Source organism: Neopsephotus bourkii, unplaced genomic scaffold (assembly GCF_033783945.1).
Source record: "Neopsephotus bourkii isolate Nb327-2 ecotype Australia unplaced genomic scaffold, CSIRO-AGI_Nbou_v1 NB_1572, whole genome shotgun sequence".
NCBI classification, from domain to species: Eukaryota; Metazoa; Chordata; class Aves; order Psittaciformes; family Psittacidae; genus Neopsephotus; species Neopsephotus bourkii.
In genome coordinates, this window is record NW_026902048.1 from 6,370,453 (window position 1) to 6,384,745 (window position 14,293).

At 40.2% G+C, this 14,293-nt stretch overlaps 1 protein-coding gene across 2 annotated transcripts in view; it reads left to right on the forward strand.

The window, feature by feature from the left end:
* The window catches only part of AGBL1 (AGBL carboxypeptidase 1), a 285,185-nt gene that overhangs the window by 149,929 nt on the left and 120,963 nt on the right, over positions 1–14,293 (forward strand). For both annotated transcript variants that reach the window (XM_061371321.1, XM_061371322.1), the window contains 3 exons: positions 596–725; positions 6,276–6,407; positions 10,323–10,499. In XM_061371321.1, coding sequence (XP_061227305.1) covers positions 596–725; positions 6,276–6,407; positions 10,323–10,499 — 439 coding nt within the window. The remainder of the gene's footprint in view (positions 1–595; positions 726–6,275; positions 6,408–10,322; positions 10,500–14,293) is intronic.

A 14,293-nucleotide genomic window follows, 5' to 3' on the forward strand; every position in this document is an offset into this window, starting at 1 on the left:
TTTATTCAGCCTTCGCAGTGAAGCTAGGTAATTGTTCTACATAATGATGTAGCATGCATCAAGATCTTCCTGATGTGCTTCAGATAGTGGCATTTCTTGTGAGTGGAGAAGCTTAAATAAGATATCCAGCTCATCTCATTTAAGTGCATTCATATTTCAGACCGGTCGAAGAGATTCAAGTGCCTGTCTTCAATTAGAATGAGTAGGAGTTGTATCTACTTGTTTGCTGTGGAGGTTTTGAGAAGCCTGTGCTCTACATGAGCTGGGTGAATTTCATAGTACAGAATTTAGAACATTTCAGAACTCTTTGTTTCTGAGTCGTCTTTTGATTTGTACATACTTGGGTAAAGGAAAAACTGCATTTATTTTCAGGACTGCAACCTTGGTAGGAAAGGAAACGATAAAATTCATATACTATAAGAACTTCAGAAATATGACACAGGCTGTTGATTCATTCCAGCCCAGTGTTCAACCCCTTTATATCTGTGTTCTAACTGGCATTCCCTGACCTTGCACCAGGGCTTTGCAGAATCAGCAACTTCTTGGAACCAGCTGTTGTTTTGCTAGTTTGTGATGTGTTGCTTTCTGATTTCAGCCACCGTTGTTCATTGAGTGGGGATGATCTGAACAGGCAGTGGTTGGCACCCAATTCCCAGCTTCATCCAACAATTTATCATGCCAAAGGTCTTCTTTATTACCTACGCAGCATTGGCCGGGCTCCTCTGGTGAGTCTCTTCAAGGATTTTCTATGAGTTACTGTATATGGATTACTCATTGTAGTTGTGTGAACAGTCTTGTTTTAGAGCTAGACTGATTTGGAAAGTATTATGTGCTGTTATACTTTCATTTTACAGAAGTGTTTTGAAAGTGTTGGATATTTATTACTTACTGAAACTTCTAACCAGCATCTCCAAATCTCAGAATCTCTGTGCACCTGAAATATAAATGAGAAAATGAGTTTCTTAAAGCTGTTTAATATCCTCAAAGTACTTCATCTAAGCAAAATATTATGAAGAGGTTATTGCTATCTTCATGGCAGTGATAGGTGAAATTCCTCAAAGACTTAGTCTGAAAGGACTGTGCAAAATCCCATGTTGGAACAACCCATGAAATCACAAAAAAAAACCAGGAAGCAGCCCTCAAAATGTCTGAACTTCCATGCTGCTTTGGTAGTGGGAAGAAAATATCTGATTCAGGGGTTACCAGAAATTCATGAGAGATGGGTCTTGTCTCAAACCTTCAACTGGGATAGCACTGGGATCCATCCCAGTCGCTCAGTCTTGCTGTCGAGGAGAATTGAAGTGTAATTCTGAGATCTTAAGGGAAAAAAACACAGGAAGGTTCAAATCTTAACAAGCAGATGTGGATGCACAGACTTCCAGGTTGGCTGATGGTAACTACAGTCAGGCAGGAAACTTCCAAAGGCACCAAATTTCCTCTGAGTTTGATAAGAAAAAGCCCTAGGCAAGGTGAAAATGTCTGTGAGCTCCTTTAAATGAATTCTTATGGGAATGCTGCTTTTGGTCAATAAAACAGCTCTGAAATTCAACCCTGCATGCTAAGGAATATTGTGGAAATTCAGCTCAGTGGTGAGCTTTGATTCAGAGCAATGTAGGATCAGTTTCGTTTTACCCTTCTATTTACTCTCTGGCCTTTTTTAATATACAACCATCATTGTCATACCCAGGTGCGTAAGGTTGACCATTCAGCTGAACGAAGGGAAACTACTGATCCTATCATCTCCCTCACTCACAGGTTGCATGTCAGACTTGGTAAACTGATTTTTCTTAGCCTTTGAGGAGTACATTGATTTTAGTTATACATGCTCCAAAATGCCTTTTCCTTCCTGCAGAAGAAAGCTGTGTTTCTTGCTGGCTTTTTTTTCTTTTGTTTGGGGGGAAGAGTTTGAAGAGTTATTTTGTTGGATTTTTTTGCCTCCAACATCCCATGGAACCCAAGTTCACCGACAGCGAAGTGATCTCTGTGAAGTGATTTAGTTTCACTTATTCTGGGGATGCACGAGCAGTTTCTTCAAGGCAAAGAAAAGCTTCTTGAAAGGAGAAAAGAAAGAACTTTAAAGGTAACAGCCTTTCAAACCAAAGCCGTATTAATTGCTAGGTTTGATAGGCAACACCTTACTAAGTGTTTTTTGTTTTCTTGTTGGCTCTGGGAATCCCAGTAAGACAAGAAAGTGGGTGCACTGTGACACTGCACATCTCTGCAGCGTGGGATCTCCTTTCAACTGTGGGAATGTTGGAGAACTTTTCTCTGGGAACAGCCAGATCTGATGGGGAGAGGAAAGTTTCTCTCTCCTTGAGTGTTTGTGGTGAGAAATTGCTATGGTTTAGAAATTACAGCTGACAATGCGCTTGCAGCATGCAACAGGGAACCTGCATCTTGTACAAAGTCTGAGCTGCAGTGAAGAGCAGGATGCCTTAGAAGGGGGCAGAAAGAGCTTCCTAGGGACCAGGAAGCACTGAGCAAAGTTTGCTGCCTTTCAAAGGCATTATATCAAGCTTGGGAACAAGCATCTGCCTGCCAGAACGTAGCTTATTGCAAGGGGAAAAAGCCTGGGCATGTCAAGCTCAAAATTCTGAGATTCAAAGCCCTGTCACAATGTTATTAAGGAAAAAAAAAAAAAAAAAAGAGACTTTGCACCAAAAACAAAAGAGGAATTTCACAATGTTCTGGTTTGCAGCAGATTTTCTGGCTTCCTGTTTTCTATTTTGTTTTTCTTTCATGTGAAAAGGTGTCTGGTTCTGTGACTCATGAGGAGAGTTGTTTTTGAGTTAGAAAACAGTCCTTACCTTTAGGATGATCAGTGCTGGCAAATCACTTTAAATAGATAAAGATGTGCATGTGTATCTTGAGTCATATCCCGGCAAGCATAAGCCTTGGGAGTCTGGCTTGTGTCTATCAGTGTTCCAGTCATGGAAGAACACACTGAAGAAAAAGGACTATAGGTCCCAAGTTTGCTTATTGTTTGCCCAGACATGTCCCAGGAAGAATTCTGTACTGGGTGCTCAAACTACAAAATACAGATTCATGAATGGTGGGACATTAAGCTACCCTGTAGTGTGAAAAAAGGCAGAAGAGTTCATTATGAAGAATAATTGAGTATAAATGCTGAAAGTGACTGCAGAATCTCACAAACATAATTAAAATATAGCTCTATGAAACCTGAAAATAGAATGAAAGAATTTTGAGCAGCACTGATGCTTCCACTTGTGGAAGCTAGGGGCAATCAGTGAAAGATCCCATGGCCTGGAACAGCAGCCGCGTTACAGAACCTGGCTTTGATGGTCCTTTACCAATAAAAGAAGTCTCATTCCAGGCCTGTCACTGAAGACTCATCTGCAGATGGTTTCTTGAAGTGCAGAATTATAGACCTGCAGCCCATCAGGCAGCCCTGCTAGCTGGCTATCTGATCATCCCTGTGTGGTTTCTGATACTTAAAGTAGTATTTTGAGCAGATAACATATTCTGTCTTTTGTGTGTTGGTAATTCTGTAAATTGGCAGGTAATTGATACCCAATTGAGCTGGCTTCTCTGCCTTGAAATGAGACGAGAGCTATAAAATCCTCTTTGATATTCATAGGAATAAATTCTAGGTGGTGCTTGTGGTTAACCTAAGCTATGACTGTGTATTGCTGATGGCTTAGATGAAATACCAGCTGGAAAAATGTCTGTCATTAGGAGGGCCAATAAATGCAGCTCTTTGGAAGGAGCTATTACAGGGTAATTACACATGGTTCAGAGTTGCTTCTAGTGTGCAGGGGCTGCGTAAGCCCTGCAAAATGTGTACACAGCCTGAGGGAGTTGAATCTTCAGGGTCTGTGCACTGCTGGCTATTTTCCTTTGCAAATGATGCTGGTTGTAGGTTTGCACCAATGAGCAGCTCTCAGACTGCCCTGTTTGTCCTTCCCTTTCTGCCTTTGTTGTGTCCAAGGGTATAAGTAAAGCAGGAGCAGTTGTCACTGGGTAAGTTGCTGTTCATATGCTTGAGGTGTGGAAAGTGTGTGCTGCAGGGATAGGGATGTAAGGATCCAGAGCCCTGCAGGGAGCTAGAGGTGAGTGGTGGTGCAGGAAGGAAAGTTGATGCATCAGAAACCAAACGAAAGAGCAGTGTATAAGCTGTGAGGTATGTGTAATTGTCCTCCTAATTAGGATCAGTTTTTTATGCATGTGACTTAACTTCTAGAGTATGCCAACCTACTGTTCGTCAGAGGAGCTGAAAGTATGTACATGTTCAGTTCCTAGATAATTAAACTCCCTGACTTGCTGAAGCTAAACTTAGTTACTGTATAGCTGGTAGATAAACATACTAGGGTAAATCTTGCCCTAACAGTTGGTGGAAGAAACTTATCTATTCCATCTGTTTCTCCCCTGTTATATATGTATTTATGTATGAATGCCTATATATGGGTGGGAGTGTTGAGCTGCTGGAGGGTAGGAAAGCTCCACAGGGGGGTCTGGATAGTCTGGATCCATGGGCTGCGGCCAATGGTATGAGGTTCAACAAGGCAAGCGCTGAGTCCTGCATTTGGGCCACAATAACCCCATGCAATGCTACAGGCTTGGGGAAGAATGGCTGAAATGTTGCTCAGAGGAAATGGACCTGGGGATATTGGTCAATAGCAGCTGAACATGCACCAGCTTGTCCCCAGGCAGCCAAGAAGGCCAACCGCATCCTGGCTTGTATCAGACACAGTGTGGCCAGCAGGACCAGGACAGAGGTTGTCTCCCTGTACTCAGTACTGGTGAGGCTGCATCTTGAATCTTGTGTTCAGTTCTGAGACCCTCACTACCAGAAAGACATTGAGGTGTCAGAGTGTGTCCAAAGAAGAGCAATGGAGAGTTTGGAGCATAAGTCCAATTGAGTTGCTGCTGAAGGAATGTGGTTGTTTAGCATTGAAGGGAGATTAGAGTGAGGTGGGGGTTGGTCTTTTCTCCTAAGTAACAAGTGATAGAACAAGAGCAATCTGCCTCAAGTTACACTGGGATAGGTTTAGGTTGGGTATAAGGAAAAATTTCTTCACTGAAAAGGTTGCCAAGCACTGGAACAGGCTATCTAGGAAAGTGGTGGAGTCACTACCCTGGAGGTATTTCAAAGACATGTAGATGTGCTTAGGAATATGATTTAGTGGTGGACTTGACAGTTCTGGGTTGGACTTGATAATCTTAGAGATCTTTTCCAACTGAAACAATTCTACAAGTCCATTTTTTTTTAATCAGCATTTCTCCCCCATCTCTCTCTATATTGATCCATAATTCTTCCCTACTTTCCTATACCCATTCTTTTGTCTCTGACATAAGCCCTGGAAAACGGTTTTAGTTAAATCTTGAAGTTCCTTTCTACTCAGTGGTGAATACTGGTTTTAAATGAATCAATTCCTTCTCTTTAGAAATTCCTGTGTTTTCATTGACAGATTTCTGAATATTCCTGGTAAAGACATGGAGAATATATGTAACAGCAGTGTGTACATCGACTTCGTATCTCAGAGGGCACTGAGATTGATTATTCTTTCAGACTTGGGTCAATATGTATGTCTTGGGTCATTAAATTGTGATTTTCATTTCTATGGGAGTCGATATCTATCTATAAAGGCAATCAAAACTTCCGCTAAAACTGAGAATGTGCCTTGCACCTAGTTTATATGGCAGCTGACATGAGAGAGATGGATTAGATAGACAGATAGATTAGTGTGGAATGAGATTATTTGCTGTGAAGATAGGTCATGTTCTGTGCTCAGCTTACAGGAATTCATGAGAAGATCTGACAGCACTGTGCATTACAATTGTGCAATTATATTTTCCTGAAAATTATGTAGCACAGGTTTTGAATTTCAAGGTGACAAATGATGATTGTTTGATTGGGAAAGCACAGATTTCAAATCTCATGAGGATGAAGCTGGAGTTTAGAAGTAGAAAGTGCTTGACAAATTACTCTGTTATAGCGTAAGTTACCGTGAACACTTAGGTTCCTGAGTTGCCATGGATTCTTCCACAGGTGTCATGTTTACTTCTGCTACAGACAGAAACGCACTAGTCTTGACTTCAGATCCCTGTGATCATGGCAGATTGAATAAATAAAACAAGATACAACTGACTAACAGAGTTTGACACAGGGTATAGGCATGGCCCAGAGTCTAAGCTGCTATGAAGAGACCTGAGAAAACACGTTAACACCCCCATAGTCGTATAGTGTTCACTATGAAGAATCAGGAAGCTTTTTCTTTTTCAGTGCTCAAGAAAGTGCTACTTTCTCTCCCTAGGTATTCTGTGACTACCATGGGCACTCACAGAGAAAGAACGTGTTTCTTTATGGCTGCAGCATTAAGGAGACCTTGTGGCAAGCAGGCTGCACGGTTGACACATCTGTGATCACAGAAGATGTTGGCTACAGGGTAGGTCCATTTTGTTCCTCTATGCAATTACTGGCTTGTATGTGCATCTACACAGCTAGCTAAGATAAGGCCAGATCACAGATTTTGGAGATGGGTGCAAACTTCCCTTACTCCAGAGGAGTAATGGTCCAGTGAAAGTTTCAAATCATGTATAATATCTTCATGTACCAGATATTGTCAAGAATATTGTTATATACATAACACTCTTTATTCCCTCCACCCACAATAATAAGAAAATAAGTAGGAAGTATGTAATGGTGACTGAGTAAATGACAATGCCGCTGTCCTACTCAGTTGAATTTCTTCATCACAAAATGTTCCTGGTCCCACTGAAAACGCCAGATAATTCAGTGAGTGTCAAACAGATCTAACATAGTGGAGTTATATCCACAGCAAGTGCTTGATGTTACATCTAGGGAATGTTTTCTGGGATTAGAAAGAACAAAAGATAAAAAATCTGGTTTATTTCTACTTCATGTGAATGTACCACTTATCAAACAGTTTTCTGGATTTCCTGCCCCTCTCTTTTTGTTTCTGTTTAGATTATATTTTTGTCTTAAATGACAAAGTTTTTGAGAAAGAAAGAATCTTATAAGCTCTAATTATAGTCTTTTAAATGTTCGCTTCATAAAACAGTAATCGTGGTCTTACACTGATTATAGAGCTATAGCTTGATTCACCCTGAAAGAGGCTGAAAAGTCTTTTTCAGTTTATAGATGTATAATTTTTGCTGTCTCAGCACAAATACTAATTTGTGCTTGGCAATACTAATCCTCCCATAAGGATGCCACGTCTTCTGTCTTCATCTTACAGCATTGTACACTGAACACTGAAACTTTACTGTCAAAAAGTGCTCCAGCGTTCATCTCAAGGGCTCCCTGTGGCAAACACTGTTTCACAAAGAAAGCAGGCAGGGTACCTACAGTCAGGATGTCTTTTGCTGTATTTGTGTTCAGGGGGTTTGAAAAGGCTGAGGATGGTTTGCTGTTACACAAACAGAATTCAAATGGTGCTCTCAGCATCTGGAGCCTGTCTTGAATCTCCAATGAAGACAAGCTCCAAGGCTTCCAAGAATACTCCGTAGTAGCCCATGAGAAAGGTCTTGTGGTTCATACCCTCTTTTGCACAGAACAGGAGATGGGTGTCTGCTGCTGTTCTTGTCTATGGGTCACCCTCTTCATTTGTAGGCCGGGGAAACTGAATATATAGAACAGCACATCTGCAGCTTCAAACCTCTGCCTCAGACCTGCTTCCTTGCAGCGTCTGCACAGGTTCCTCCCCTGCCTCCTGGAGGTAGCTGGGGATTAATGTGGCCTCCATGATTGATTTTTCTCCCCAGTAGCAGGAACCAAATACCTCAATAAAATGTTTTTTGGAACAGCTTTTGCCTCATAGGTCATAGACTCAGCTGTAGCCCTTGGCAATATACAGGAATAAGAGTCTTCATTACCTCCTAATATTTGGTGGCCTTGCATGACTTGAACAGCACCCGCATCTCAAAGCTCAGCTTAAAGATTTGTCGTTTTGATAGCCATTTCAGACTCTTTGAGAGCAATCTCTGCAGGGACATCAGAAAAGAAATATAATTCCATTCTATCCTAATGAGATTGGAGGTTTATGGACAGAGTCCTATGTGAGGGGAGCAGCTTCCTTTGCTGTGGTACACGCTAAATCCATCCATGTGTGAGAAATAGAACTCAGTCACACTGCTGCGTATTATCATAAAAGCATCCTTTAAAAGGGTGTGTTTTCACTCTTTAAAAATATTCTATTGAAAGGTAATTAATGAGAAGAATAAATATAGAAGTAAGAAGCATTAGCGTGAAATCCAGTGAACGCTGGTAAAATGAAAAGAATATTAAATTCAGATTTGCTAATGCTCCTAAATGAGTCCTGCGTACAGAGACATTACTGTTACCTGCCAACGTTTTTATTTAATTAAATGTAAGAGATTGATTATGCATATGATTTCAGTTGTTTTGAAAAGCTAAAGTGGATTAGGAGTCTGATTATTGTATTTGATAGTATATATTGACAAAAAAATCTGAATACTGGTTCAGGTAAGGGCAGAGTGAAAACAATCTGAACCTTCACATACACTTTAACTGGATCTCATGGCTGTGCTGAGGCTTATAAATGCCTGGGTGATATGGCTGTTCTGCATTTCTTTCAATTCCTGTTCAACCCAAATCCAGGAAAACATGGAAGCATACTATTTTGTGATCACCATGCAGCAAGTAGCTGAAGGCAATTGAAGGCAATCCGGAAGTGTTAGATGCTTTCTCTAATGCAATCAGTCAATCTTAAAGATCTTTCTCTTTGGCATGCCTACAGGAAAAGGGGTGAGATAGCTCTTAGTAGCACTCTGGAGGTCTTAAGCGTGAGGCTTGTGGTGGTCTCGAATTGAAAATGAAATCTCTTGCTTTGTTCCAGTTTTTCCACCTCATTTTTTCAGCTGAAAATGGACCTTCTAGGTCTTCGGGTCTTTACCTTCCACAGCTGGTAAAGTCCATAGACAGCTGCAGCCATAGCATACTGAAAACCCAAATTTACTTTTTTGTCATGGAGATGTGTATGGTTAAGCTGTTTGCAAGAGATGCTGAAAAATAGTTTAGGCCAGAGGTTTATCATTCACCTTGAACACGTTTTAGGAAATACATTATTCTTCCACTGAAACCAAATATTCCCTTACATGAATGTAGTTTATGCGCTATGAAGTAAAGCTCAAGAGAACAGAACTACACTTGCTCAGAATCAGTCAGTGAAACTGGTTGTTATTGGAAAGTTAAATTAGCTGGTTGGCTTTCAGCACCTAAAATGAATGAAGTTCAAGGGTAAATGCCATTAGCAATAAGCAGGAACTCCTTCTGTGTGATTCCATTCAGTTCAGATGTTTAAGAAAGCTGTTGTCAAGGAAATAATGAATGTCCTTATTTTGCTTGCTCTTCTTTGGATGGATTGAATGGTCTTTTGGCATATGTTGTGCTTAGTATGCCAGCACTAAAATTTACACACACACACATACACATGCACCTAAAGGTCCAGCTTCTACATAGAGCACACATAGTGTTGATGTATCTTGTGTTTGATTTTATAGAGTGTAAATGCAACACATTTAGTGCTGTGTAATGACTAAGTGTTGCCTCTGCACTGGTGGAAATATTTGATACTGCAGTGTATCGGGAGTGTTTATAGACTTTGTTTTTGGGAAATATGATTTCTAGAATAAGAAAACCACTCAGCGTTAAGATGTAATTTTAACTGGGTTTTCATAATTACTTTTTGGTGTGATTTTTCTCAATTAAATATATAAAATACATTGTTTGGACTCAGATGAGGATATTTTCATTTGTTGCACAGTGGAAGTTAGTTAAATGTTGAGCTCTACTTTTGTATAATTATGTGCAATCTTCTGTGAGAATGTGCATTTTTTTTCTCTGCTTTGTGCTACCTTCAGACAAAACCCCTCCCACAACTGAATCCCATGTCAAACTGGTGATGCACGATGGGAGGAAATATAGGATAGCTAGAGAGGGAAGAATGGGAATATAGGGTACTAAATTATGACTGCAGACCTCTGCAGCACAACAAGAAGGTGTAAGTTAATGTCAAAGAAGCTTGAAAAGGAAACTGTGACTTCAGCAGTCCCAAACTGTTGGTTGTGAAGACGTTTGATTTAGAATTCAATACAGCAAGTGTACTGGGTATTTTGCATTTTAGTCTTTGGAATGAAACAAATGCTAAAATGAGAGGATTTCACATGGGATGGACATAATGCACTGGTTGGAGCTCTCAGTAACACTGTCTATAGATAGATTTGATTAAATACACATGAAAAAACGCAGGTCTCTGTATATATCTTTATGATCTAAATGCATGCACATCTGTTCAGTGCATTCTGATATTTTCTCATAGACTCTTCCTAAAATCCTGGATAAAGTGGCCCCTGCATTTGTGATGAACAGCTGCAGCTTCCTGGTGGAGAAGTCCCGGGAGTCAACAGCCCGGGTGGTGGTATGGAAGGAAATGGGTGTGTTGAGGAGCTACACCATGGAGAGCACCTACTGCGGCTGCAGCCACGGTCTCTACAAAGTGAGTTGATCCTTCAAAGAACCTTGTGCTGCCACCCTGCCAATACACATCTCATGAGCATGTAGCCATTGTCTTGATACTTAGTGTTGTCTGTTCTCTTCACACCCGTGTAGTCATGAGTCTGGGTTTCTCCTTAGTGAAATTTTTCAATGATCCCTCTTACCTTCCATGTGAGAAAAGTAGAGTCCTTGCTCTGAAGTTTCATTCAACACTGAAATAAAAAGAAACTCTAGTCTGAAGCCAAAAGCTTATGGAAGGAATGTTTTTGAGATGATAACAGGGCACTTATCCTTTGTAAGGGCATTCATAGTGTTGGCGTGTCTTATGGACGCCTTTGAGCCAAGGTCTAAGGTAATCAACTTGAAAGCTGTTGGTACCAAGCTCTTTGGTACAGGCTATCTACCTGAGCATTCACCCGGCTAAATTTAAGACCCTAAACAGGAAATCCTGCATTTGGATTTGCCTGTTACTAACAGCCAAAGGTAGCTGATCTAAGGCTAGTTTTGACAGGAGTCCATGAGCTCAAGGTATGTGACTGTCATCGAGACAGACCTGAACTCCATATCTAATGATATTCCAGTCTTGGTAAGAAGGGCAGTATGCATCTGCGACACCAGTCTGAGATCTCCTGGCACTTTTTAAGTACACAGGATGAGCTCTGATAATTGCATTTGCATGATCATAATTCTCTGTTCACATAAATGGTGAATTCTTTCTCGTTCCTTTGCCAAACCTGTTGCTTTCATTGAAAGGTTTCTATATTCCACCTCATTTCTCCCACTAGGGAGCAATCCTTATCTATACAGCACTATTAAGCAGTTAAGGATCCTGAAAAACCCTTAAGGAAAGAGCCATTATTACAAATAACAATTAATTAATAAGACATTCAAATAATTACCTTTGGAAGCTCTATACTAATCCTTTTACTTCTGAGTAGAAGGCAGCCAGGAAGTACTGGGCTGCTGTTTTAACCATGCTCTTCTGTACACACATCAATTCCAAGACGGGGAAAGGTAGAAGAAATAAAACTGCAGACAGTTTAAAGAAAGAGAATATAATTGCCTTGGGCATTACATCTAACACTCCTGCTCCTGAGAAGTGCTAATGGTTTTTTAATAGGCACCACAGGTCAAAATAGCAGTTTTGAATCTTTTTTAGACGGTGGGGGAAAATCTACCTTGACTAAAGTCAATGACAAAACTCCTAGTGATCACCATAGAGGAGGATTTAGCTGATTTTCTAAATAACCTCAGTAAGACCTAAGCCCAGTGACACACCAGATTGTATCAATATCTAATGATTCGCTCTCCTTCAGCATCTGTGAGGTCTTTAACCCAAATTTGCTTAATTTGTGCCATCAGATGCTTGAAATAGTAGGAAGAGAACACTAAATGCCACATTCAGATGTTGCATTTAAGCACTGTGCCATCCATAGGGGCCCTGTATTATACAGTAGAGGTATAAAAAATAAGCAGAAAGACCTCATGCAGGTAGTTCAGGGTTCTTCTTTTGAAGAAATCCTTTAAAATGTGTGAAATGCTCTATATTCTTTCTTGCCCTTTTTTTTCATCACTGATCACAACCACAGACAGCCCCTGAGGACAACAGCAAGTTGTCATAAGGGCTTATGACTGGTGACAGGATCCAGTGTTCTCATGGCCCATGAAGAAGAGTGTGTAACCTGTAAAGCAGTTCTGAAATCTCCATTCTGAACACCCTGAAAACCTGTGTCCCGGCTGGATCATTGGATTATTTTTAAGAAGTCAATTTTGTTTTACTTTGCTTAGGATTATCATGCATTGCAAAGATGGAGGATACATAAATATGCCCATGGAGGGGCATTTCTTCACCATTTTTTCATCATAAAGTTAATACACTTCTTGCAGTATTCTCTGTTTCAGGAAGTTTTAATGTATTTCCACTCATTTTTTCCAAGTATGCTAAATATTCAACTTCTTAGTATTAAAATGGAATATGATTCTTTATGTTGACATTTATACTAGAGCTGCATAAAAATACAAAACCTCCCTCAGAAAATTTATACTAATATAAATTATTTTTCAAACAATTAATATTAATCCTCTCTCCTTTAGCAGTTTTTCGAGTTGGTTCTTTCTTGCTTGTTTGCTTACATTTAGAAGTGGATTACTTAGGGTATGGACTTGACAGGCTGACCTGAAGGTTTCATTCCATAATACCGTTTAATACTCAGCTTCCATCTATCAAGGGAAAAGTATTCATTAGTTTCTGGAAGCGCAGAAATTATTCCTGTAAACTGGAAATTAATTGCATAAAAGGTCATGTTTTTCTAGAGGCTTCAACCTGAGTTTTTCACTGTTGTACCCTCAAGTTGATGTGTGCGTAAACAATAGACTAAGACTAATGCTCGGGCAGGAGATGTCAGCATCCTGTATTTAGAGCTTTCTGTTATTTGTGTTTAACTGTGAATAGACTCAGTTTCTTAATTGCAGAGGTTTATTTCCCTGCCAAGAGATAGATCCAGATTTCCCTCTGGACAAGCATGCCCTTATGTTTTTTATACTTTTATACATTAAAGTACAGTACAAACAGCAGCTAGGATTTAGAACATCTCATTATATGCAGCAGAGGCTCCTAAGTCCAGCATCATTCAATGATGAACCAGTGAATCAGTGGTCAAACTTCTAATAGCGCTCAGCCTACCTAGATCATGGTCTTTATCTGCCTTCCTGCTTGTAAGTGATGAAAGTAATTGATTCAAGTAGCTGCTTTGCTGGTTATGAGCACAGATACAGTGCTTGGAGCTGCACAGACACATCTGATAAGGATTGTGCAAAAGATTTAAGAAGAATAAGAAAGCTTTACAGAGGCTGCAAGAGGTTAAAATGGGAATTCCACAAGACTGATAAGTGTGCTTCCTTGTCAAGGAAGGGCTGAGGTAAACCACAACTTAGTTATTCTGATAGTCCAGAAAAGATGCTGTAAGAGTTTTTCCAAAGAACGTGTGTGTTCTCTCTCGAGTACTTCATTTCTAAAGTAGTTTAGTGAGTGAAAGATGAAGTAGGAATTCGGTACTATTGATATGTAAATGAGAAAGAATAGTGACCCCAGCCTCATTTAAAAGTCATTTGATTTCAAATGGAGAGGAGGCAGAAATGAAAGGAGAAAAGAGATGGTTTGTCTCTGTTGAATCTCCCTGTCTGTGTGATCAATAGAAATGCAATACGCCAACTACCCTTAAGGAAGCGAAACCTAAAACTAAAGAAACTATTGATCTTATCTAAGGTTTTGTTCAACTGAAGGAAGAAGAAAAGAAGGGGGGGAAAAATTATCTAAACTCCTTTTTCATTTTGTCTGGATTGCCCAATTCATTCTTAGAGGAGCAGTGTCTCCATTTGAAACAAAGCTAAAAATGAAACAGCCAATTTTTGCAGGGAGTTCTCCCTCTTGCTTCTGCCACCTTGCAATCCTATGGTCACAGCTAAAAAAATGCAGGAAAAAGAATCAACAACCGCCCAAAAAAGCTGCTGATCATTCTCTGTTCATAAAGGCAGTCTTCGATGCTGATTGTTGGAGCATTTACCCCCCTAACTTACCCTGTGATGTTGATTGCTGCCTCCCTCTTGTGGGATGTAGATCCCCTTCTCACCTTTTGTTTTAAAAGAGTGTGCTGTAAGAAGCTCTGCTGAGTATAGGTACAGTCAGGCACAGTCACGACCCCAAAAGAATCAAACCTCCAGTGACACATGTTGATATTTTCCCAAGTTTCTTGTGTGATTCTTTTTTAAACCTTAATGTGTTTTCGCTGCTACTGT